The following is a 25,718-nucleotide window of genomic DNA, read 5'->3' as shown; positions in this document are numbered from 1 at the left end:
TCAGTAGTTTTCAGTCTGACCTTCGTAGAGGTCAGAGTGGATAACTGAATAATAAAAGACAAACAGAAGATCACAGAATCAAACCTAAAAACCCAGAATCTTCACAGCTTGTTGGAGTTTATTTTTTCATGTTTCACCAAGAGCTGACAAAAATGCATAATAAAGAATAAGCTTCTTTATTATTTAAAAAATAAACCTTTCTCCACTAATTGCCTGTTTCAGTCCTAATTCACTGCATCAGGGCTTAAAGAACTCCGTCTGGGGACCAGACTTTGAAGCAAAGCGAGCATTGGACCAAACGGTCCTCCTCAACTAAACTGTAGATAATAGACAAAGATGTCTGCCAATCAGAATTCTAGCTCCCGTGTTCTTGACCAATGACTGTAAAATGGTTTGTAGAAAAGAAGCGCATGCGTTCGGTTCGGGCGTTAAATCAAATGAAAGAAGATGGAGTTTGTTTCACCCGGTGAAGAAACACGTTTACTTGAGAAAGGAATTGAAAACAAGTGGCGCTGGGCATGAATAGAGGAAAGGAGACAGGAAGTTGGCGGAAATTTTTACAAAAGGGGTGATTCACACATTTCCACATGTGAATCACATGTGACTTTCACGTGGGATCACATGATTCACATGTGATCACATGTGATTTTCATGGGATTTTTTCGTAAGGAGGTGGGCAGAGGGCATGGGACATCTGGAAGTGAACAACAATAATTTAAACAGAATGACTTGGTAAAGCCTTTTGTGTTTCCTCCAATAAGTTTTTCAATAGTTTGCTTCGGGTTATGGTCCATTTGGAAAACCACTCTGTCCCCAGGTATTAGCTTGGGGACAGATTTAATACTTTAGGTTTCACCTAAATCATTCAGTTTATAAGATAGTTTATCCCTGATACTCACCAAATGTATGTAAACCTCTGAATTCAAAGAAAGTTACAAAACATTTCTACAAGAAGTTCTCGCTACGTTTCCTGGCATTAACAAATAGAAATTTGTGAAACGCTGGTCGCTCAACAAAATTACCAGAGATATTTATCGGTTGCTTTGATACAGAAAGTGATCCTGAAGTCTGTTTTTCCAGATTCTCAGAGCGAGTCGTGTTGGACGAGAAGCTGGAGGTTTGGTTTGCTGCATCACCTGCTGCGTCACCTGCTTCTCCGGTTGAGCCCAGAGCTCCCAGTTAGCCTCAGCATGCACAGTCCACACCAGAGGGAAGAATCAGAACCAAACCCAGAGGTTCTGCAGACAGACAGGAAGACAAAGCAGAGGAGATAATAATGTTCCTGTAAAGGTGATCACAGTCAAAAGATGTTTTTACACCAAGATTGAATCTTTGGAGGGACAGAAAACTAAATAAACTGATGGCTTTAAAACTTTTACACAGTAATGTCTCATTCTTAGATGTTATAATTCACTATTAAATTATTCTTTCCCCTTAATTTTTCTATGAATCTGCAGTAATGAAGATGTTTCCCCTGTTTGCTTCTCAGGTTATAGATAAATGTTCAAACTGGTAACAGAGACGTGTCTCTGTCAGACTTCAAGATGAAACTTTTTCTGTTATCATGAAGTTGGTTTTCTTAAGAACTGGAGGCTGCAGAGCCGACAGGCTGGAAAACCATCAGCTGTCAGGTTCAATCTGAACAAACTGTTCTGATCTGAACCAGAACCAGAACCAATAGAGAGCAAATAATTTAGTTTAGAAAAAAAACTAAATGAGCAAACTGAGGCAATCAGGAAAAATTCCTGCACACCAGAGACAGAAAGTGATAAACATCTCACAGAAAACGTATACGGCAAGTTAATAACCCTTCTGTTGTCCTCATTTTTTGTGTATATGGAAAACACATACAAATCTCGGTCATTTTGACCTGAGGACAACAGGAGGACCTGTTTGTAACTCAGCAGGTTTTTCATGTTGTCATTGGAAACAGTGTAGACAAACCAGCTATACAAATCAGTTATAAAGCCCTTCAGCCCAAAGTACTTCAGCTTTGGGCTGAAGGGCTTTGGGCTGAAAGAGCCCAAAGCTTAAAGAACTTTATGTTCTGGAATGAAAGACTGAGGTTCAGGTGAGAATCAACATGGAAAGTTTCCTACATATCAACGTGAAACAACAAGATTAAATAAATTAACAAAATCTGTATATGATAATATTAACATGTCAGATGGTCGTGTCAACATGTGGAGAAACATCAACATTTCAAGATTCTTGGTTCTGTTGACTCAGATTAGAACTAGCAGAAACTTTTATTAGTTTTATTGCTCTTGTGTTTCTGTGCAGAAATTTGTTGGTTGTTAAATTTCTTTATAGATAAAGCTGAAAATCTCCATTAATTTGATAAAATATTGATTAAGAAAATACTAAATATGTTTAAAACATAAAAATCGTTTAGCCTGAAATGTGAACTTGTTTTTAAACATTTATCTCCTGGTATAGATGATCAGACAGGATTCCTGTAATTTCAACAGGTGAACACACCTCTGCTGTCAGAGGAGGCGGAGCCTCAGGTGGGTCCGGTTCAGGTTCTGGAGAATCAGGTCCAGTTCTCCAGTTCGCTCTGACTCGGTTTGTGTGAACAGAAGGAGAAGCAAAGATCTGATCAGGTGAGTTTTAACTCCACTTTCTTCTGGTTTCCAGTCCAGACTGGGTTTTCTCTCTTTGAGCTGATAGACAGAACCAGAACTCGAATTGGGCCTGGTTCTGGTTCTTTTTAAGATGCAGAGCTGCATCACCTGATTTCAACCAGGAACTCTGATTTTCACTGAGTTTTCATCTGTAACCCAAACAACCAGCTGAGTTTGCTCCCAGTTTTATAGTGGAGTCAAACTGGTACCAGTAGGTTCTGAGTGTTTGTGGCCTGAGATATCTGGGTTCCTGGTTGGTGGATGGAAAATATTTCAATATGAAGTCAATAATTTATTGATCTGAGAGGTTTCTCTGGGCCTTTATCAGTAGAAAATCCAGATTGAATCAGTCTGTGGAGACAGAGGATATATATATAAAAACTATTGGACCCCATTTACGGACCCAGCAGGAAGTCGGTCATCTTGGATCAAATATGTCTTTTTATTTATTTTTTTAACATTTTGACTTTGCAAGAAAAACCTGAATAAAAATGTCAGATATATCCCAGAGAGCTTAGATGTTTAAATTAATCTTGAAGAAAACTTTCCTCCAATCTCCAGTCCAGGTTGCAGGAGGTTCAGGTGTTGAAACCTGATCAAGCTGTAGAGAAGCAACAGCGCCCCCTACAGGAACAACAATGTAATTGGCATCAGAACATGAGGGTGGTGTTAATTTTGACAGCAATTTTTATTTAGTCTTAGATTTCTGGCCAAAGTGTAATTTAGTTTTAGTCATTATATTTGTCTTAGTCTGGTTTTAGTTAAATTATTACAATAAAATTTTAGTCGACAAAATTACTTGTAAATACTTTTTGAGAATTTCACTTCAATGAACACAAATTTAATCATGTAGGCAGTTATTTTAACCAGTTATGGTAGATTGTTTTTGATTGAATATTTAATGCATACAAAAACAGATGTAAATAAAATATTTTATTTTCTGACTTTTCTTTCAACAATAACAAAAAATATTTCAACCAGTTGGCCTGTTCTCCCTAAAAGTTATATGCATTGTCAATAACTTATTACATATTGCATTCTTGATTCTTTTTGTTTTTACTGTAAAGTCTAAAATAAACTCCATGTGTAATAACTAACCTATTAAAAATAAAACTAATGATCACTGAAACTCAGCATCCAAGAAAATTAAACCACAATATTCTATTGAAAGCGCAACAGAAAATTTAATCAATCTTAAAATAATATTCCTCATATCAGCCTCTGGAGATGCTTGTGGTAGAACTGTGGTTCTGATGCTCAGGTCTTCGTCTGCCTGCAGAGTTTGTCTCCTGATTTATTCTGTCTGATATCAAACAGTCAGATTCGTATCGTATTCTGTCTCTCTGAAGCTGTTCAGTCAGGGATGTGCATCTTCCTGCTCACGTCTGTAATAAGAGTTTTTGGTTCTGAGGACGCAGTGACGACACAGGTGGATGTTTTAAAGGGAGCGATGGTGATGAGCACAGCGCCATGTTTGTTGTCTGTCTCTAGGCAACCGTGACATCAGCACCTCAGGGCCTCAGCGGTCAGTACTGGATCCTGTCACCACAGTTTTGCTGGCCTTGATATTTCTTGTTTCAGTAACATTTAACTGCCAAGCAAAGAACGATTCTGTATTTTTACAAAGTTGTGTCAGTCCTAGCCCAGCCATAGATCCCCACTTGTTTTACATGAACCATATCCATTCTGAGTCCGCGGTCCTGTTCCAGGATCGCACCCAGTCTGCGGCTCAGTCTGAGTGTTGGCCGCTTTGCAGATCCCATCAACCATACATAGCAGCCTCGAAGTTGCCAAAACTGCCACCGGTATCTTCCGAAATTTGCGATAAGCCAGGTAGCCCCCAACTCCAATTAGCAGAAAATCTGTTATTATGAATCCAATCATGTACACATCTTCAACATCCTCGACCGACAGCATCGTCAGACACACGGTCTTCCACTTCCATGGAGAATCCATCGTATATCCAGCGAAGAATGTCCCGTCGGGACATGAGGGTTCCCCTTTACCCGGTTTCCCAGAGGAAAGAAATTGTATCAGTTGCGTTGAGAGACCAGCTGACCAGATCCATAATTTGCAGCTTCGGAAGTTATTCAAAAGAAAGACTCTGAAAACACAGGACACAGACGCTGAGCAGGGAAGATGGGGAGGGCAGGGAGACGGAGAAAGTGTCCTCCTCCTTCAAAAGACAGAGCAGAAAATACCTATTCTCTGCCTCTATGACCTCCATTGTTCTGGATCCATGGTGGAGAGGGGACAGGGTGTATTAAAGTGCATTATTACCTATTTGAAAGGCGAAGGTGTGATGTTGAAGTTACAAAAAAAACATACTTTAATTGTGTGGAAAATGTCCTGCAGCCGAAACACAAATGTTTTGGCTGCAGAGAAAACTTCTTGTTTTTGGTCAAGTCAGTTTTCATAATGATGTATAAAAACATAAATATTTTGTAAATGCTGAAGAAATGAAGCTGGTACTCCCATCAGCTGTGTGTGTTTGTCTGCAAACACACATTCCTGTGTGTGTTTGTCTGCAAACACACATGCCTGAAACTTAACACACACTTTGTTTTCCAGAGAAAAGATGGCGCAGCATGTTGAAGAGGAGCAGAAAGAAGTTCACCAGAAATTATGTCAGTGATCAGAACCAGAAACAATCAAAATCATTAACTGGGTTTGATCAGGTCATTGAGTGAAGACAAGAACATCACCTGAGTGGAATTGGTCCAACTTCTTCAAATGAAAACAAATTGTTGTCAAACATTCGTGCAGCAAAATTATTTGTGTGTTGCTACCATTTTAAAGACTTTAATAAACGTTTCCAAAGGTCGTCTGTCTCTGGTGATCTCTGGAAATGTCTTTTTCAATCTTAAAACTTATAATGGTACAAACTAAGGATGCACACATCCACTTTTTCACTTTCACTACCGATATGAGGCTTAGTATCGGCCAATACTGATCCGATGTATAAAGTGCTGAATTTACTTGAAAGTTCTGTTTTTAAAACAGACATAAATTCACTGAATTACACATTTATTGGATAAATGTGTACTACTACAGCACACTTTAATACACAAATAGCTTCACAATCTTGGAAAAACAACACAACTTTAATTTGTTCATGCAGTGAATTAGGACTGAAACAGGCAAACAGTGGAAAAAGGTTTATTTTTTAAATAATAAAGAAACTTATTCTTTATTATGCATTTTTGTCAGTTCTTTGTGAAACATGAAAAAATAAACTCCAACAAGCTGTGAAGATTCTGGGTTTTTGGGTTTGATTCTGTGATCTTCTGTTTGACTTTTTATTCATCAGTTATGTTTTACTTCACTTTTTGTTTTACTCGTCTTGATTATTTGTTGTTACTGTTTTGTTGTTGTTGGACCTTTCTCATTATCTTTTTTCATCCCCCTCAAACTGTTTCTAAATATTTCCTGATGTTCTAGTTTCAGTTTTTGTAGTGTAGGTCATTTCCTGTTCCACTGTATTCTCTCATTTACTCACCTGTGTTACTTTCTCTTCTCCCCTCTTCAGCCTGCCTCCAGCTCCAACTACTCACATCCAAAATTAGGTTAAATTACATTAAATTATTAGCTCTGGTTCATCGGTTCCACTCCTCCCAAATCTCCCAGTATTTAAGCTCCTCTATTTCAGCCACAGCTTGTCGGTTTGTCTTGTTACATTCCTCAGTAAACTCATTATGTCTTCTGTTTCGGGTTTGTTTTGGATTATTTTTATGCTCCCCTTGATGTTCCTTTGTAAATTGGATTCTGGTTTTGTTTTATTCTCACCACTATATGTTTTTTTTCCTGCTGCTTTGAGTCCACCTCTACATGACAGAAACCTTATGAAAAATGCTTATGAAAAAAGTAAAGTAAATGATAAATGGGGACAAAGGGGGAGAAATAAAATTGCAAAATACAGAAACAAAATTCGTCCTGCACCATGAAATATAAAAATGATGCACCATTTCCATCAATTCTATTTATCTATTACATCTATTCTTGATTAAATCATTTTATATTAAATAAAAATAACTATAGCTATTGATGTGTGTGCAGATCATTACAATCACTAAGTCAGACCCAAGTCCTCCATAGAACTGTTCAAAAGAATCAAATTGATTTTTAACGGCACATCACTACTTTCAACAGTTATAACTTGATGCAGCTGGTAACAAATGTATATTTTTAGAATTTGTTGGTCTTTGATTCATTTTCCAACAAGGCTGTGAGCTGGTGTCTTGATAACATTCGTCATACGTCGTCTGTAAACTCTGAACTCTGGTGGAAGTAAACAATGCTTAAATACAAGGTGGATTGTTTCTCAGTTTGGGATTTCCCAAACTGAGAATATTCCTGATTCCTGAATATTTCCTGATTTCAAAACTTGTCACCACAGAGAAAAAGTTAATATATTAATCTACTTGATCTGACACAATATGGATTCTCAATTCAGCTTGTTTAAAATTAAACTGAATGAAACTTAAATGCAACTGAATATGTAATTACGACATGTTAAAAAAATTTCTGGATAAATATGGATTATATTTTTTGACACCGAATAACGATCAACAAAAAAGTTTAGCGCAACTTGTGAACCCAATGCTGATAAAATAAATGGTTCTGTACGTTTTTTAAATGATCAAACATTTTCTGTAAATTTAAAAGTAAATGTCCTTAAGCAGCTGAGGCCAATTCTCCTCTGATGTTTGTATCAGTGAAAAACGTCCATGTTCTGGTTCAGATGGGCTCAAATAAACCCAAATATTAAATTTTCTCTTGGAGAAAATCATTGCTGAGCCAAAGATGATGACAAAGACTCATCATCTTTGGCATGTTTGGCTTTGGAAAAAGATCAGCGGATCATTTCACAATAAATATAAATATATTTTAGTATTCTATTTTCTTAAATGTGAAACCCCCTTTGAATTTAGGAAACACAGTAAAAAGATGTAAACCAGTAGCCATGAATGAACTTTGTTTATTTTAAATCCAAAATTCACACAATAAGCTAATATTATGTACTTTGGTCTCTCACATGTTTGTGCAAACTGTGACTGAACTCTGACACTTTGCATCATTTCTCTCTTTTTGTTGCTTCCTGTTCTTCAGAGCGACAAACTCAAATCTGGAACATGGAATATATTTAGTTAACCACTGATGTAAATCTTCCCAAATGGCATGAGCACATATACAATCATAGAAAGTTGGTCAGAGGTCTCAACATGTTCAGTACAGGACAGACGATTAATACACATTTATATAGAAAGTTAGAGGAATATGAGCTACTGAGAATCTTTAGGTACAATAGAACATTAGTAAAACTTTTATCTCAATGCTTTTTTCAAATCTGATAGTTCACTAGTCTCATTTTGATTGGGATTACAATTTCAAATCTAACAGTTTGGTAAAACTCAAAGGTCAGAGGTCGCTCTGTGGGAAACATGTCTGAAACCTTCAACCAGAGAAAACCATGAAATAATTTTAATGAGCAAAACTAATTCTAATCATTTCTGTGCAATTTTTGTTTACAGTTTTTGTTATCCAACATAGTTTTTATCAGGATTGAGCTTTTTGTTTATTTACTTTGTTCTTTTATCTGTCACCTCAGTGAGCTCAAGCCTGAGTTTTCAGAGAATTACAAGTTAAATCTTTAAATTTCTCCCTCATCAAGGAATGAAGTTGGAATGGCTTTCTTGTTTAGATGAGAAAATATTATAAAAATACTAATAAAATGAATTTTATTTCCTTCATTAAAGTTTAATTTACAAAACCTCCTCTAAGAATATCAAAAATAATTTTATTCCTTATGTTTAGCTGAAGTGCCTCCTGTTGTGTCTTTGTCTCTTTTTGTCAGATTTTTATATTCGGTGTCAACAGGAGCTTAAAGCGACTCTGAAGACAAAGTTCCAGAGTCTCTCTGAAGGCGTCACTGAACATGGAAATCAAACCGTTCTGGATCAGATCTACACAGAGCTCCACATCACAGAGGGGTTAACTAGAGAGGTCAACCAGGAACATGAGGTCAGACAGATTGAAACAGCATCCAGGAAACAAGAAACAATCAGAAGAGAAGACATCTTTAAAGCCCCACCTGGAAGAGATCGACCAATCAGAACAGTGCTGACCATGGGAGTGGCTGGCATTGGGAAAACTCTGTTAACACAGAAGTTCACTCTGGACTGGGCTGAAGGCAGAACCAACCAGAACATTGATTTCATATTTCCATTCACTTTCAGAGAACTGAATACAATGAAAGAAGAGAAGTTCAGCTTAATAGGACTGATTCATGGATGCTTCACTAAAATCAAAGGAATCAGTAACTTTGAACAGTTCCAGGTTCTGTTCATCTTTGATGGTCTGGATGAGAGTCGACTTCCTCTGGACTTCCACAACACTAAAATGTTTACTGACCCTGAAAAGTCCACCTCACTGGATGTTTTGCTGACAAACATCATCAGGGGGGAACTGCTTCCCTCTGCTCTCCTCTGGATAACCACACGACCTGCAGCAACCAATCAGATCCCAGCGAACTTTGTTGGCATGGTAACAGAGATCAGAGGGTTCACTGACCCCCAGAAGGAGGAGTACTTCAAGAAGAGATTCATAAATGATGAAGAGAAGGCCAGCAGGATCATCTCCCACATCAAGAAATCAAAAAGTCTCCACATCATGTGTCACATCCCAGTTTTCTGCTGGATCACTGCTAAAGTTCTGGAGGAAATGATGATGAAGACCAGAGAGGGAGGAGAGCTGCCCAAGACCCTGACTGAGATGTACATCAAGTTCCTGGAGGTCCAACTCAAAATGAAAAAGGAAAAGTATGAAGGAGGACCAGAGTATGAATCAGTCTGGAGTCCAGAGAACAGGAAGCTGATTGAGTCTCTAGGAAGACTGGCTTTAGATCAGCTGCTGGAGGGAAACCTGATCTTCTATGACAAAGATCTTGATAAGTGCGGCATCAACATCAAAGATGCTGCGTTGTTCTCAGGAGTTTTCACTGAGATGTTTAAGAAGGACAGCGGAATGGGCAAAATCTGTGTCTACTCTTTTGCTCATCTGAGCATCCAGGAGTTTCTGGCTGCTGTCTACATGCTCCACTGCTTCACCAGCAGGAGGTCAGAGGTGATCAAGACGTTCCTGGGAGAAAACATTTTTTTCATGTCTTTGCATAAGTTTATGAAGAAAGTCATGGAGAAATCCCTCAGGAGTAAAAATGGCCACCTGGACCTGTTTGTCCGCTTCCTTCATGGTCTCACTGTGGAGTCCAACCAGAGACTCTTAGAGGATCTGCTGGGTCAGACAGAGAACCGTCCAGAAACCATCCAGAGAATCATCACCAACCTAAAGGAGATAAACATTGATGAAATCTCTCCTGACAGAAGCATCAACATCTTCTACTGTCTGATGGAGATGAATGACGACTCATTTTATCAGGAGATCCAACGGCTGCTGGATTCAGGGAAGAAACTCTCAGAGACTGACTGTTCAGCTCTGGCCTTCATGCTGCAGATGTCAGAGGTTCTGGATGAGTTGGACCTGGAGAAGTACAACACATCATATGATGGACGACTGAGACTGGTTCCAGCTGTGAGGAACTGCAGAAAGGCTCGGTGAGTCTGGAAATGAGGGAGTGGGTCAGTCCAGAAGTGGGGGAGGGGGCTCAGTGGGTGGTCCGGAAGTGGGGGAGGGGCTCAGTGGGTGAGATTCTGACCCACAGCAGGTGGTAGCTTTTGATGTCAGTGCCTTATTGTAATTCTTTATCACTACCCAGTCGTGTTCTTGGTGAGTCTGAAAGACACCCCCCTACTGTTCTTTAGATTTAGAATCTTATAATTACTTAAGGTTTTGCTCATCAAACCATTTGTGTTGTGTGTGCATGTGCGTGTGTGTGTGTGTGTGTGTGAATGCATGTAGGGGGGGGAAAAAAAAGCCCCTCTCTTCTAGTCAGTGCTTACTATACGTTGAGATTTCCTTCATCCGTTCACTTAAATTTTAAACTCTTACAGCTTTTTTTCTGTAACACTTGTTACATCTGAACATTTCAGCAAATGTTCCTCATTTTGTACATGTATTTCTTAAGAACATGTAAACAGGTCTACATGAGGCTCCTCGTATTCAACTTTTAGCTTTCTGCAGTTAAAGTGAAAGACAAACTCTAACATCGATCCCTTTCCAGAATTTATCCTCACATCGTTGTGGATGCTTTCAATCTTCAGTCTTTTTCCTCTTGTTGAATCAACACTGACCTTCTCAGTGCTTCATGCTTTCTGCAAAATAGTAAAGGTTTGTTTGAATACATTTGAAACTCATATTGTTTTCTGTAACACTTGCTAGTGTGATACGTGTCAGTAAAGTTCCTCATCTGTAAATTTATTTCTTAAGAATATGTGACAGGGACTAAACAGGCCTCGGTGAGGGTACTCACATTTATTTTTCAGCTTTCCCTAAAGTTGAAAGTTTTTTTACATTGTACAACCACGCTCCAAGAATTGCTCCGACATGGTGAATTGTTTTGTTACCTTTAAAATGATCTGCAGCTTTTGCTTCTAGGCCCTAATGATGCTACCTGTTCACTAATGTTCACTACAATACAATACACTTGCTGATAAGCACTCCATTACTAAAGCTTATAAATGATTAATACAAATCTTCTGTATGCGTTAAAGAGGATCATATAGTCAGATTAAGTGAAATATTAAACTTAAAACAATCAAAAATATTTATATTTACTGCCTAAACTGTATGAACGGAATGTTTGAAATACTATGAAAATATTTAATTTGCAGAATCCTGATAGTAAACTTCAGTTGTACACTGATTGATTAGATTGCCTCTAGATACAAAAGAATTGAGTTATTTTGTAATCATACTATGGAAATTACCAACAAGATCTGAACAAACAAGAAACTTGACAACCTCAAGGGATTTCTCACGTTAGAGAATAAACCGTCTGAGTTTCTTTAGAAGACTAAATTTAACCGTACCAATTTTTTTTGCCGTATAGCAAACAGGTACTGAATTTGAAGCGTGGGTCAGATGCCTCCAGCCGTCTGCTAAAGCTAGACTCCGGCCTTCCTCACTGTAAAACAAAACATTAGCTTAATAAAAGAGTTCAAGTGAAGTTAATTTAATTCTCATTAACTTGTTTGTACTCATCTTAAACAAGTGGCAGGAATTTTTGGTTAAAAAGTAGTAATACTTTATACATTAATCTATTTAAATTGAGTCCATGCAACAACTAAAATAAAATGTTAAAAAACAAATTATTTAACAGTGGTGAGAATTTCGGGTGGTAAAAGTTTAACATTTTAACATGTCCGGACACTACACCATCTCTGGGTTGGGTTAGGGTAGCAGAAAAATAGTTGATAGTTGTATTTACTGGGAGAAAGGCTATGACTCGTTATCAGGACAAAATGAGACCTGTAAAACTGATGGGTCCATATGACCGAAGGAGAGAACCGGTCATCTGCTCCAACAATTTCTTACTCTGTAGGAAATATTTTTGGTCAGAAGGAGCAGGAATATCACAACATCAGATGTATTTTGCATCCTTATATCAGTGATTTAAGACTATTTAAAATGTTTGATGCCATGCAGTATACCCCAAGAGTATAGAGTCCAGAAAATAAAACTAAATCCAAACAGGAAGTCAAACAGAAAAAACCTTCCGGGGGCCGACCACGGCACAGGAGGTGGACCTCTCGGAGGTCCGGTGGGTGGCGACGTCGGAGGCGGAGCTTGCCGGCTGCTGCAGGCGCTGGAGACGGGGGCTCGGGTGGAGCAGACACTGGGGGCTCGGGCAGGGCAGAAACTGGGGGCTCGGACGGGGCAGACACTGGGGGCTCGGACGGGGCAGACACTGGGGGCTCGGACGGGGCAGACACTGGGAGCTCGGACTGAGCAGAACGGCCGGCTGAAGTCTCAGGAGGAGCACTAGGAGTCTCGGGAGGAGCACTAGGAGTCTCGGGAGGAGCACTAGGGGTCTCGGGAGGAGCACTGGGGAGCTGCACACCGGCAGCGGGCTCGGGGAGCTGCAGACCGGCAGCGGGCTCGGGGTCGTCGGCAAACTCCGGGGGCAGAGCCACAGGAAACTCTGGAAGCTCGGGGAACTCTGGAGGCTGCTCACTGGCAGCTGGCACGGGTGCGGGAACCGGAGGCAGCGGGGACTTGCGCTGCCTCAGCGCAGGGACCGGAGGCAGCTGCAGGCGGAGCCCAGGGGCCGGGACCTCCGGCGGCTCAGGGCAGCGGTAACGGCTTGGCCCAGGGGCCGAGACCTCCAGCGGCTCAGGGCAGCGGTGACGGCTTAGCTCCACTCCAGGCAGGGGGATCGCCAGCCGCGATCCCCACAGCACAGCAGAGCTCCGCCACAGAACTCCTCCAGCGGAACTTCTCCGAACCACCGCCACGGGCTCCACCATCTAGTCCGCCTTTTCTGTGGTCCGATCCTACTGTCATATTGGTGTGATGGTTGGTGATGGTGAACAACTGATGTTTGTTCGTTCTGTAGGACACAATTTCCCTGTAAGAAAAAAACAAAGTTTTGTGTCTTTTACATTGTTGTTGTTTAGCACATGAAAATGATAGTGTACTTAACTGAATGACTTTTTTTCATTTTACAGTTCAGTCAGTGAGATTGTTCATTTTGTGTCTCAGAAAAAAAAAACAAAAAAGGAAGGCAGCAAATGTACATGTTGGTTCCACAGGTTTCACCCCTCCCCACCCGAAAATATGGATAAAATTGATCATTACAGAGTAAAAGTAATTTGAAGAGGGGGAAGCATATAAACAAGTCAAGTCAGTGGCAAGTCAATGACATGATGCAATCTGCATTTTTTTAACAGGAAAAACGCAATGTTTTTGTTTGTGTGCGTGTGTGCATGTGTGTGTGTGTGTGCGTGTGACTTTTATAATACATTTAAATTGCTGAACTTTGTAATAAGTAGAATAGAAATGACTCTTTTTTGTGGTAAATTGTCTTGAGATTACCTGTTGTAAATTGTTTGATCATTTTTTACTTTAACCCATGCTGTAACTCCATAACTGTAGCAATGGAAACTTTTCATTTTCCTCTGTTTGATGATGTACTTTCATTTCTTTATCATTGTATGGATATTTTGCAATTGTCTTATGCTGTTTAATATATTTTTAGCATTTGGAATGTAAACTGGAAGTTTCAGTATTGATCACTCTGTGCTTTCATGCTAATTTAATTGTAGGAAGAAAACAACTATATAATCAGTGTTTGTACAGATGGTAGACATTTTTAGATCCAAAGGATAAATTTCTCCAAATTTCTTTTTTTCTCAATCCCTTGTTTTGCAGTTTTTCTTTACCTCTCTCGGCTTATTTAAATCAATGTTACTTTTTTTTGGTAATTAAAGCTGAATTACTCCTTTACCATATAAATACTGACCCTGCAAAAAACCTTGGAGAAAACCTCTTACCACCCCTCCCCCCAAAGAATACTTATTTTCAGTTTTAAATTTTTAATATGTTACCTTTAACAACTACCAAGAAGCAGCAAAGAACATTGTAACTTGTTAACACAGGTGAAATTAGGAGGAATATTTATAGCATTCTTACAGTGTAGAAAAAAAATATGTTGAACAATAGCTAAAACCAAATCTCAACTTGTTCATTACTGAGCCCCCTCACCCACTTCCGGACCACCCATTGAGCCCCTTCCCCACTTCCTGACCACCCACTGAGTCCCTCCCCCACCGGAAGCCACGCCCACCTGTCAAATTTGATTGACGAAAGGGTGTACTTATGATCTCTCCTGTTCAGGGCGGTGCAGAGACCTTTGGAGGGGCTCAAAGTTAAAAAGGGGCACATTGAAGAAAATCTTAAATCACCGTACAACAACATAGCAACAACCCATATTAATCAAGAATTTAATCAGATACTGCTATATCATTGCCATGCAGGAACAATGCAAAGCAAATGTAGTTTATTTTCCCCAACAGGTTTAATGTTTCTGTTTCTGCTGCTAACAGTCCTGGAGGGCTGAGCTGATCTGAGACTGAAGCTGTTAAACAGACCAGAGGAGAGAAGGTAAAAGGTTATGAAGTTATGAACTAAGCAGAATTGCTGCTATTTTACAAAATAAGCTCTAATAATATCTATTTAACCTCTTGAACAACTTGGCTGCAGACTGATTTATAGATCAAAAAAGCGCAAAGGGGTTAACTCTATATAATCTTTTGATGTTAGCACCTCTGAGATCAGGAATTGTAAGACTGAGATATCAAGGCAAAGAAAACTCAGTAGCTGCTGGTGGGGGCCCTTCAGGGGCCTCTGGACATTCAGGGGCCCCTAGAAATGCTTGAATTGCAACACAGACCATAGATCTAAACCTGTAGAATTCATTTATTAAGAATGACAATGTTATTAAATTTTATTTGATGCATTCAGCTGAGAAAAAATTGTACATTTAAGATTTAGTTAAGAAGTTTACTTTGTAAAAGTTTAAAGAATCATCTTGATAGTTTGATAGTGTGTTACTATGGCTACAATATGGTGTAATCTTTGTGTTTGAGTTTGTTCACAAATACAACACAGCAAATAACCAATAATCAGTGATTGATTTTAAACTCGAGCAATAAACCTGGTCTCCCTCTCACAGACATTATCTATATTTAAACATGTTAGTGATGCTGAGGTTCTTAGGAAGGGTTTCGGGGGGGGGAGGGGGGGGGGTTATGTCTAAGGCCACTTTAAAAGACACTTTAAAATAAACCCCATCATTTTGTTGTTGCCATGGAAACTAGTTATAAACTTTATGAACACACTCTTCCTCCTCCCACTAGTTTCCTCTGAGTTTGTAACAGACCAAAATGTGGTGATTGTTGTCTAGTTCCAGAAAAAGTCCTAGTTTCTGTCAGATCCTCCCAAAGCGCTGAGAACTCTGCTTCCAGAGCTGGAACCATTTTCCTCATCAACTCTTCATCTGCAGCCTTTGTTGAAGCTGTTAGCTGTCCTCCATGAAGACCTGCAGAGACATGAGCTTCACTTCTTTAGACATCCCAGCCTCTTTAGTTCCTGGAGAACTTTCACTGCTTCACCATGAAGATGCTGCTGGACCCAAACGCTCCGTCTCCTCCAGGGGTTTTGCTCTTCAGCTCTTTAGGAGTTTAGCAACATTTTCTTCTGACATCCAAACCTTTGTTCCTCTGAGACGATGGACAGACACTGCAGAGACATGTGTCCCTCTTCCAACCAGTTTGTCCCAGTTCCTCTCAGATCAACAGAGGACGGTCCAGACCTGAAGGAGCAGCAGGACCGGTTCTCCTGCTGCTCTTCAGGACGACCAGAACAATCTGCAGCTTTTAGCTGAAGCAGGTTGACGACTGTCCACTTTCTACTTTGTTAAAGCATCAAATCCAGCAGATGAACGGAGACACAACTGTGAGCATCATGTGTCTGGTCTGCTCCCAGTTTCCTCTGTGGCAGCATTTAATAAGCTGCTGCTGGGAGCCTCGTTTCTATAGAATATACTACTATTATTACTGATGAGGAGGATTCTAGATGCTGCAGCAGCAGATATGGGCTGAACAAACCCAGAGATGCCAGAGGTCTACAGCAGGCTGGACTTCCTGCTCTGCTCACTTCATTTATAACTTACTTCCTGCTTGGTGGAAGATCTCAAGGAGCCAAGCGGTCTAGTCCAAGTCAGTGTGAGTCAGAGCTGTGAGCAGTTCCTCCTTCTCTCCATCATCTCCAGTAGTTTCCTCCATTCAGCTCAGTCAGCCTCTTCATCAGCTGCTGCAGCTCCTTTGAGGCTCTGATGCTGCAGAGAAACTGAACTTTCCTTCACAGATGATAGAAGATCTTCAACAGACCTTCAGCTCAGTCAGATGTTGAAGATGTTGAACCTGGACTTTAGTCAGGAACTGCACAGACTCTCTGTCAGGTCAAACTCAATAAACTGAAGATCAGATGATGACATCATGATGACATCACTGTTGTCATATTTTATCTGTTTATGATCCAGATTTATTTAATTAGAACTGAATTTATTTCTTCTCTCATCACAGACTTGGTGGCTGTAGGATCCAAAAGGCTGAATGTGAAGTTTTGGCTTCAGCTCTGAAGTCCAACCCAGATCTGACTGAACTGGAAATAAGTGAGATCTACATATATGAAGGTGAAGATTCTGATGTGAAGGATGTGTCTGAGATCCTGGAGAGTTCAGTCAGTAAAGTGAAGAATCTGAGGTTTGTTTTCTCTATTTATACAATAAAATCATTTATTGATACTTTAATCCTCAGTTTAATTAATAATTCTTGTGTAATATTTAATATCAATATTTTAAAATTTCAGATTCAAATTTCAAACAATTTGACCTCATAAATGATTTTCTTATTTTAGACTTTATTGAACTTTTTTTTTCAGTTTTTAAAATGTTTCTGACTGATGAACAAAATGAGTAAAATAATTCAAATGAAGTTAATTAATGATGGAGACGTTTCAGTTTGGTTGGTAAAGATTCAGATTGTTTTATTTCTGATTCTCATCTTTACATCCAGAATGAAATGTTGTTCCTCCAGTCGAGCCACAAACACTGACCAGTTCAAATCTTCATTAATGAAACATCTAAGAAGTGACTGATTGTAGAAAAGCAAATCTAGATTAACTGAATGACAGTGAGGTTTGCAGCAGCAGCAGGTTCCTCACTGTGTCCTGAAGTTGTGGTTCTGTTGGGCCGGGTCAGAGAGGAACCGTCCTCTTCAGTCTGACAGCTGTCAGTCGGTTGGAGCCTCGTCTCTGTGATGAAACTTCATCACGTCTCCTGAGGAAATAATGGCCTCCATTGGCTTTCAGCAGCTTTAAGAAGAACCCGAGGCCATTAATGGATAAACTGAGTGGTTCTGATCCGGTTACCAAGTCGGGTCTCCAGCTGATGATCAGGAACCAGCAGAAATAGCTCAACTCATCCAGGCTGCTGCTCATAGAAAACTTTGAGTTTCTTTGTTGATAAAATGTCCTGGTTCTGCTGGTTTGGACTCTTTAAACCAGTTTGACTGGATCAGATGTTAGAATCAGTTCATCATGTTTCTTTTACATTCAGGGAAAATAATTTTCTACATTTTATTATTTATTTGTTCATGGAGAATGGTTCAGGCTTCCTGATTGGACACAGAGACAGCAATCAGCCAATCAGAGGAGCAGCAGCTTGCTGTGTTCCTGTGTTTGTGTTGGTGTGAAGATGAGTGTTGTTGCTGTGTCCATGTCTCCAGGAGTTTTAACTGCATCCTGTTGGCTTCAGCTCATCTTTTATTCTTTATTCAGATTATGGAGATGCTTTTTGTCAGAGACCAGCTGGACGTCTCTGTTCTCAGCTCTGAAGTCCAACCCGACCCATCTGACAGAACTGGGCCTGGGCTGGACCAACCCCGAAGCTTCTGGACTGAGAGAACTCTGTGGTTTTCCACAGACTGAAGGCTGCAGACTGGAAACATTGAGGTTTGTAATTACATAATTATCAATATTTATGTGAATAATTATATATAATTGATCATAAATCAAAGTTCATATCTTCTGATCTAATAAATATTTTCTGAGTTTGTTCCTGGATCCAGAGTTTAATTTAGTCCCTCTGTGTAACTGAGTTGGACCTGCTGATCTGAGGTCAGAACAGGACAGCATTCGGACCCCCAGTGTGTAGAAATCCCCCTCATGTCAAAGCAGGTCAAAGGTCAAGATGTAAAAAGAGAGAGAATGAAATCTCCCTTTATTGAAGTTCCTCAAATCTCGCATTTAGTTTTACATATTCTGCTATTAGTTGATAATAATCCAGTCCAGTTTTAAAGATTCCAGGTGTTTTAATGTTTAACTAGAGCAGATTAAAGATGCTGGTTGTGGTGAATAATTAGGTGGAATCGCCCTTTATCCATTTCCTGAATCAGAAGCTTTAATCAGAAACCAACTTCAGCTTCGTCTGAAAAATCCAGACCACTGAGTTTTTCTCTGAGCTCAACAGGCTGCAGGTTCTTCAGGACATGAGTATTTTGGTCCAGACATCAGAACCAGCACAGACTGCAGCACATGAATCTGGACCAGGTGTGTTAGGAGAGGTTCTGCACATGAACCTAAAGGTTCACAGTCTGACAGAGAAAGTCGACCAACTCTGGATGAAATGGTTCCTAGAAACAGGGAAGCTTTCTGGGGACTTGACTGCCTGCTCATATGGATCATTTTATGTTGGCAGGAAGCAAAACAACATGGAAGCAAGTGATGAGTTTCCATTTTAGTGACAATTCCACTGATGGAGCAAATTACAAGTCAGTTGTCCTCCAAACCACTGAGAGCAGCTTCCATAGGAAATCTGAGTTTGTTCTGACAGTCAGACTCTATCAGGATGACCACAGTCTACTGGCAGAGTTCCTGCACATGAAGGAGACAGAAATAATGTAAAGGTCATTAATTAACAGTCCTGCAGTTAATACTGACTTTGTGAAGGTTTTGGTGTTAAAGTCATTTAGTTCAAACATCTTGATTCAGCTCTTATTTTGTAGGACAGGAAATGAGATCTTACCTTTGTAAAGCTTTGTGTGCAACAAGCTTCAGCAGTTCACTGAAATCATTCTCGTGTGGTTCACCTGGAAAATAGATTTAAAAATGACTCATCTTCACAATCAGGTTGTTCTTTATGATAATGTTCCCATTTCTGCAGCGTCTCTGATGAAGGATTCAGAACTTGAACTAAATGACCCAAATCAATCTGACAGAGAAAAGACTCAATATTTCTGAATCACCACAAAATGAGAAAATGATCAACTTTCAGAATCTGAGCTGTAATGGATGTTGTAAAACTCTGAATTAGACGGATTGAAATAAACCGTTTACATCTGTCATACTTAGCAATGAGCTGCAGTTAAAATACAACCAGCAAGAAAAACATCATTAATAGATTAATGAACAAAAACTGGAGACATAAAATATCTGATGATAAATGATGGTACAGAGCAGTCAGCTGATACAGAAGCCTGTAAGGAAACATGGAGAGAGAAAAACATCCGACTGAGTTTAAGATCCTGAGAAACTTTTAGAAAAACTTTGAGTTTCTTTGTTGATAAAATGTTCTGGTTCTGCTGGTTTGGACTCTTTAAACCAGTTTGACTGGATCAGATGTTAGAATCAGTTCATCAAGTTTCTTTTAGATTCAAGAAAATTAATTTTCTATATTTTATTATTTATTTGTTCATATTTCAGTTTTAACTGCATCCTTTTGGCTTCAGCTCATCTTTTATCCTTTATTCAGATTGAGGAACTGCATTTTGTCAGAGACCAGCTGGACGTCTCTGTTCTCAGCTCTGAAGTCCAACCCGACCCATCTGACAGAACTGGACCTGATCGAAACCAACCTGGGAGATTCTGGACTGAAGGAGCTCTGTGGTTTTCTACAGACTGAAGGCTGCAGACTGGAAACATTGAGGTTTATAATTATATAATTCTGTGAATAATTATATATAATTGATCATAAATCAAAGTTCATATCTTCTGATCTAATAAATATTTTCTGAGTTTGTTCCTGGATCCAGAGTTTAATTTAGTCCCTCTGTGTAACTGAGTTGGACCTGCTGATCTGAGGTCAGAACAGGACAGCATTCGGACCCCCAGTGTGTAGAAATCCCCCTCATGTCAAGCAGGTCAAAGGTCATTCAACCCAGTCTAGAAAAGCGAATTCCTGGAATCTGACAGGAACAAATCAATAATCAATGATTGATGCTTCAACACTTTGATCAGAACCTGGAATGATTTTACTGACTAAAATCCTCCAACACATCATGACCCAGTACCAGGTTCTGATTCTGGTTCTTAAGTCAGCAGGTCTTTATTGAAGCAGCAGCTTGTTGGCTTTAATATTCATGAGAATCTTTAACTGGTTCTGTTGGACTGGTTCACCTGCATCCTGTTGGCTTCAGCTCATCTTTTATTCTTTATTCAGGTTGTTCAGCTGCCGGTTGTCAAAGATCAGCTGTGATTTTCTGGCCTCAGCTCTGAAGTCCAACAGCCTCCATCTGACAAGACTGGACCTGAGAGGAAACAACCTGGAGGATTCAGATGTTCAGCAGCTGAAGGATCTTGTAGATAATCTGAGGTCAGTAAATGTTTTAGTGAGTCCAGCTGCTGTCAGCATCTTGAACTAAACCCAGTTAGCATCAAAGCAAAGCTCCAGTGTTCCCAGTAAAGCTGCAGCTTCTCAGTGGGAGGAGAATGGCTCAGGCTTCCTGATTGGACACAGAGACAGCAATCAGAGAAGCAGCAGCTTGCTGTGTTCCTGTGTTTGTGTTGGTGTGAAGATGAGTGTTGTTGCTGTGTCCATGCCTCCAGGACGTCCAGCTGGACTCCAGCGTCAAGCCGTCCAACATGAGACAGTGGTCCTCATTCATTAAACTGTGGCAGCAGCAGATCTGACCTCAGATCTGCTTGTTCTCTCAGCTCAACAGGAAACAACTGATCAGGTTCATCTTGGTCACAGCTCTGAGATCAGTCTGACTGCAACCTGGAAACCATCTACTGGATGTGCTGCGTCACTGACTGCTGCTGGAGAGAGGCTGGAAACATTCACTGATCTGATCCTTCTTCTTGCAGGTTCTGATCTCTGTAAAGTAGAGAATGGTCTCTGTGTCCTGCTGATCCTCAGAGGTTGAACCTCCAGCAGTTTGAGTCCAAAAAGACTCTGACTGGATCATGATGATGACCTCTGACCTCCAAGATTTTCCTCCTGTTTATTTTCTCATGTCTGTTAATTAGTATCTGATATTGTTTGTCTCTTTGGATCAATAAAGATCCGATTCAAACTGGGCTCCGTTTAGAGCAGGAGTCTCAAACTCAATTTACCCAGGGGGCCGCTGGAGGCAGAGCCTGGGTGAGGCTGGGCCGCATAAAGGATTCCACAAAAAACATTTTAAAATATCCTCAAATGTCATCAACATTTAATCATTTCTCTAATACATGAACTGCAGGCTTTGGCTTTGACAAAGACATGATGAAGGTGTGACAAAATGTAAGGTTCAGTTCACACTGCAGCCTGAAGTGACCCAATTCCGATTTTTTGTCAAATCAGATTTTTTTTGCCGGGCTGTTCACACTGACACACATATGCGACCTGTATGCGTTCTGCAGTCTGAAGGGGCAAACGACCTGAAAGTGTCCCGCATGCGCAGTAGAGGGCGCAATAGCGTCAGCGTTCTCAGTGTTCTGCCAACCGTCATAAAAAGAAGAAGAACTCAGTGTTTGCGGAAGTAAACATGGAGGCTAACAGTGGAGCTTAGCTTACACATTTGAAGTTGTTGTCCAACCGGAGCAGCACATTAACAACTTAATCCTCATTATAGTCCGTCATAGTTGTTTTTCTCCCACTTGCGCGTATCAGGACACAGAATAGTGACATTTGTTGAGTATCAGTGACGTTCAGTTCGGATGAATGCGGCCTGGACGTTTGGTCACATTTGAATCGGATATGTATCGGATATGGGTCACATTCGAAAAGAATCTGACCTGTGCTGTTCACACTGAAATGAAAAGATCAGATACAGGTCGCCCTTCCATCCATCCATCTTCTTGCACCCTTGTCCCTCATTGGGGTCAGTAGGGTTGCTGGTGTCTATCTCCAGCTAACGTTTCGGGCGAGAGGCGGGGTCACCCTGGACAGGTCGCCAGTCTGTCTGACTAAACATGGATTTTACAGAAGACTTCAAATGATTTCAGAGAGGGATTTTATAATACACAAGGATTTTAGTTCTTGGCTATTGAAAACTTAAATAATATGTTATTGCTGTTTAAAGGATTTACATAAAATGGGTAAGAAATATTGACAAATCAATTACTATGCCTTAATTTGGCAGGAACATTTCTGCCAAATAAAATATGTAAACAGCACAATTTTCATTTAAAAAACCATTTGCATCTTAAGTACAACCCAAAGTAATTTTTATTTCCAAAAATATGTAACTGTAGAAGACTGTGTGCGTCTAACATGCTAATTTCAGAATTCTCATCAATTGAATCTTCCTCTGTCAGAAGGAATAGACCAACTCCACCGGTGCAGCTTAGAAGGTTTATTGATGGAATAATAGCAGGAGATGATGGTACATATGATGACGTAGAGATAGAAACGATGTGGTTATATTTGGTTTTGTAGGATTGTGGGTAACAAGAACAAAAACATGGCCGAGTTTGTGTTTGTGTTGACTGACACATCAGCGAACACAGAGGGGTTTAAACACCTGTGTGGCAAACTGATCCAGGACACAGGCAGAGACTGAAATCACAGTGGGAGAATTTCACAGCACCTGCTCCACTTTCACTCAGACACTCTTAACAGCATCCCAAGTATTTACACATGATGAGAGGTTCATTCACAGTTCAGTCTCTGTCCATTCCTTTTGTTGTATGTTAGCATGTTTAGGTGGCTGTATGTTAGCATGTTCAGATGGCTGTATGTTAGCATGTTCAGATGTCTGTATGTTAGCATGTTCAGATGGCTGTATGTTAGCATGTTCAGATGGCTGTATGTTAGCATGTTCAGATGTCTGTATGTTAGCATGTTCAGATGGCTGTATGTTAGCATGTTCAGATGGCTGTATGTTAGCATGTTCAGATGACTGTATGTTAGCATGTTCAGATGGCTGTGTGTTAGCATGTTAAGATGATTGTGTGTTAGCATGTTCAGGTGGCTGTATGTTAGCATGTTCAGATGGCTGTATGTTAGCATGTTCAGATGGCTGTATGTTAGCATGTTCAGATGGCTGTATGTTAGCATGTTCAGATGGCTGTATGTTAGCATGTGCAGATGGCTGTATGTTAGCATGTGCCTGGATTATGTTCCAGCTGACTGAATAAAAGCTGAAATAAAGCGAGGAGCTACTTCACAGCAACTGTTACCCTTGTTCTTTCTGGGTGTCTCATAAATACATTTACAACTAAAAATCACACAACAATGAACAATCGCTACAAGCTGCTATTCTTTTTAAAGTTAATTCTTTTATAAGAGAATAAAGGAAAAATTGCTAAAGACGTAGAGAAGGACTCACTGGAACAGAAATCCAGTTACGCACATGCTGCATTTTTTTTAACATGTAAGGTTTTGTTGCTGATGTTTGTATGTTCTCTGTCCATGTTCTGTTTTCTTTGATTCAGCAGGCCTGTTCTGGGAAGGAAGATTAGTTCCTCATTCAGGTGACTTCAGGTTCAGTGCTGAGTTTTCAGTAACACAAAGCTGCTTACGTCTCCATAGTACAAACCCAGCTTTGTTTTACTTGACCTTGCTTTCTGCTTTCCCCACACAAGATTTTTATTCACAGTGCCTGTTTCTCTTTTTTAATGCACCAATCAACATTTGGTGGCTTATTTCTGATCTCCATTTTTTTAAATTTTAGTTTCAGAGCTCTAACATAAGCTCTGAGAACAACATTGAAAATACTCTTTTCCCCAACTTTCCACTAGTGTGAGGTGTGTTGATTTTAGAGAACATAGACCCTTTCCCTAAACTTGAGTTTTTGCACAGGATATTAATATTTCCACATCCAACATGTTGCTTGGCAGAACCTGAAATGATAAAAGGATGAAACAGGTGGACTCCATCTGGGCATTCCATTCTTTTGAAAAGTCCTGCCCTCCCTCTATTCTTATATGTCTTTGTTTGGCGATATGCCTGAAAAGCGTATCATAATATAAGCATTTCACATCAGTTGATGTCAATAATTATTAATTCTTTTGTTTTAAATATCTGAAATACTGCCAAACTGGTGACGTGACCTTTTGTATTTTCTCAACAGTTTCCTCTCAAGCTGAAAACTTGAAACTGCTGCCACTCAGTTTGATATAAACATATCTAAGTTTGAGTCTTCCTCCCTCAGTAACAACTCCAACACTGAAGAGTATTGTTGTCAGTAAAGACCTGGTTGTGTCTATATGTTTTATTCACAGAAAAAGATTTGACAATTTTTGTGTTTCTGACTGGCTGGTTGCCGGTCACAGTCAAACTGGCAGCAATCATGGACGCAACACCAGATACGGTTCAGTGAATCTAAAGTTTTATATTCACAAGACTTTGCAAAGGAGATGTCTGGTGGATTTTCAGGACCGGGTTCCAGAAAGACGGTAGGAGAGAAGTAAGTGATCAGTTTGAGGATGATGAGAAATATTACAATAATCACTGATCCAGAGAAGGTTTGGAGTCTCAGGCTGAACAGAGAGCTGTTTCCAGAAGCACCAACGGCAGAGTGACAGCAAGAGAGAGAGAGAGAGACCCAGGTCTGTGATCTCCAGATAGATTCTTAGATCACTGGAGACCTGAATCTGGTTTCTGGATCTGGTGGCAACAAGATTAGAGTCAGCACCACTGAACCCAGTGAGATGGAGGCCGGAGAACCGCTCATGTAAGCAAAACGATCCGGCATCTGTCGTAGGAAGTCGCTGACTGTTTATGAGTGAGAGCAATAAGAAAAACAGTCATTTGCTAAATAAATCATGAACACACTCTGTGATAGGTACAGTTCTGCTCATCCTGTCCATCTTCTTTTCTTTGATGTGAATTACTTATTTTAGGTAAAAATTTTTTTATGTAAATGTGACGTTGATTTTCCCAAGTCTTGCTCAAATCAAGTAAAATAAAATAAAAAAAAACAAACAAATTCTTCATTTTCTTTACGTTGTTGAGTCTTGAACATAAATTTGTCTGGATTGTTTTGGCTTTTGGCATTTTGATCACTTGCTTATTTAGTTACTAGTTGTTTTGTGTTTCTTCCACTCTTGCTGCGGATTAGACCAGTCTCCTTTAAATATTATTCATTTACATTCGGTTAGATTTCATCTTAGTCGGTCAGTATTTTTTCGTCCCCGCTCCTCTCCTGCCGTCTCTCTGCTCCCTCGGTCTGCTGCCCGGTCTCTCCTCACAGCTGCACCGTTTCCCCCCAGTCGTCTGCTCTCTGTCCAACAATCAACGCTCAAACCTCGTTTCCTTTCAGTCGCTGCCAGATTCTGCTCTTTTCTTCCGTGTTATTTAGTCCGTACTTCATGTCTCGTATTCCTCTGAGGATTTTTGTAAGTCTCTTTGTTTTCATTAAACTTCTAAGTTTA

The 25,718-nt window shown here is 40.0% G+C and overlaps 1 protein-coding gene across 1 annotated transcript; it reads left to right on the top strand.

Moving 5' to 3' along the window:
- Positions 1 to 8,679: 8,679 nt before the first annotated feature.
- LOC103456908 (NLR family CARD domain-containing protein 3-like) lies at positions 8,680 to 25,242 on the top strand. Its single transcript, XM_081598902.1, has 6 exons — positions 8,680 to 10,237; positions 16,667 to 16,846; positions 17,922 to 18,095; positions 19,894 to 20,067; positions 20,581 to 20,733; positions 21,228 to 25,242. The coding sequence occupies exons 1-6, from the start codon at positions 8,754 to 8,756 to the stop codon at positions 21,232 to 21,234; spliced, it is 2,172 nt and encodes a 723-aa protein (XP_081455028.1). The 5' UTR covers positions 8,680 to 8,753; the 3' UTR covers positions 21,235 to 25,242.
- The last annotated feature ends 476 nt before the right edge of the window (positions 25,243 to 25,718 follow it).

The sequence above is a fragment of the Poecilia reticulata genome, chromosome 2 (assembly GCF_904066995.2).
Source record: "Poecilia reticulata chromosome 2, P_reticulata-male-v2, whole genome shotgun sequence".
NCBI lineage: Eukaryota > Metazoa > Chordata > Actinopteri > Cyprinodontiformes > Poeciliidae > Poecilia > Poecilia reticulata.
Note: the sequence above shows the minus strand (reverse complement) of the source record. Positions and strands in the feature narration are given on the sequence as shown.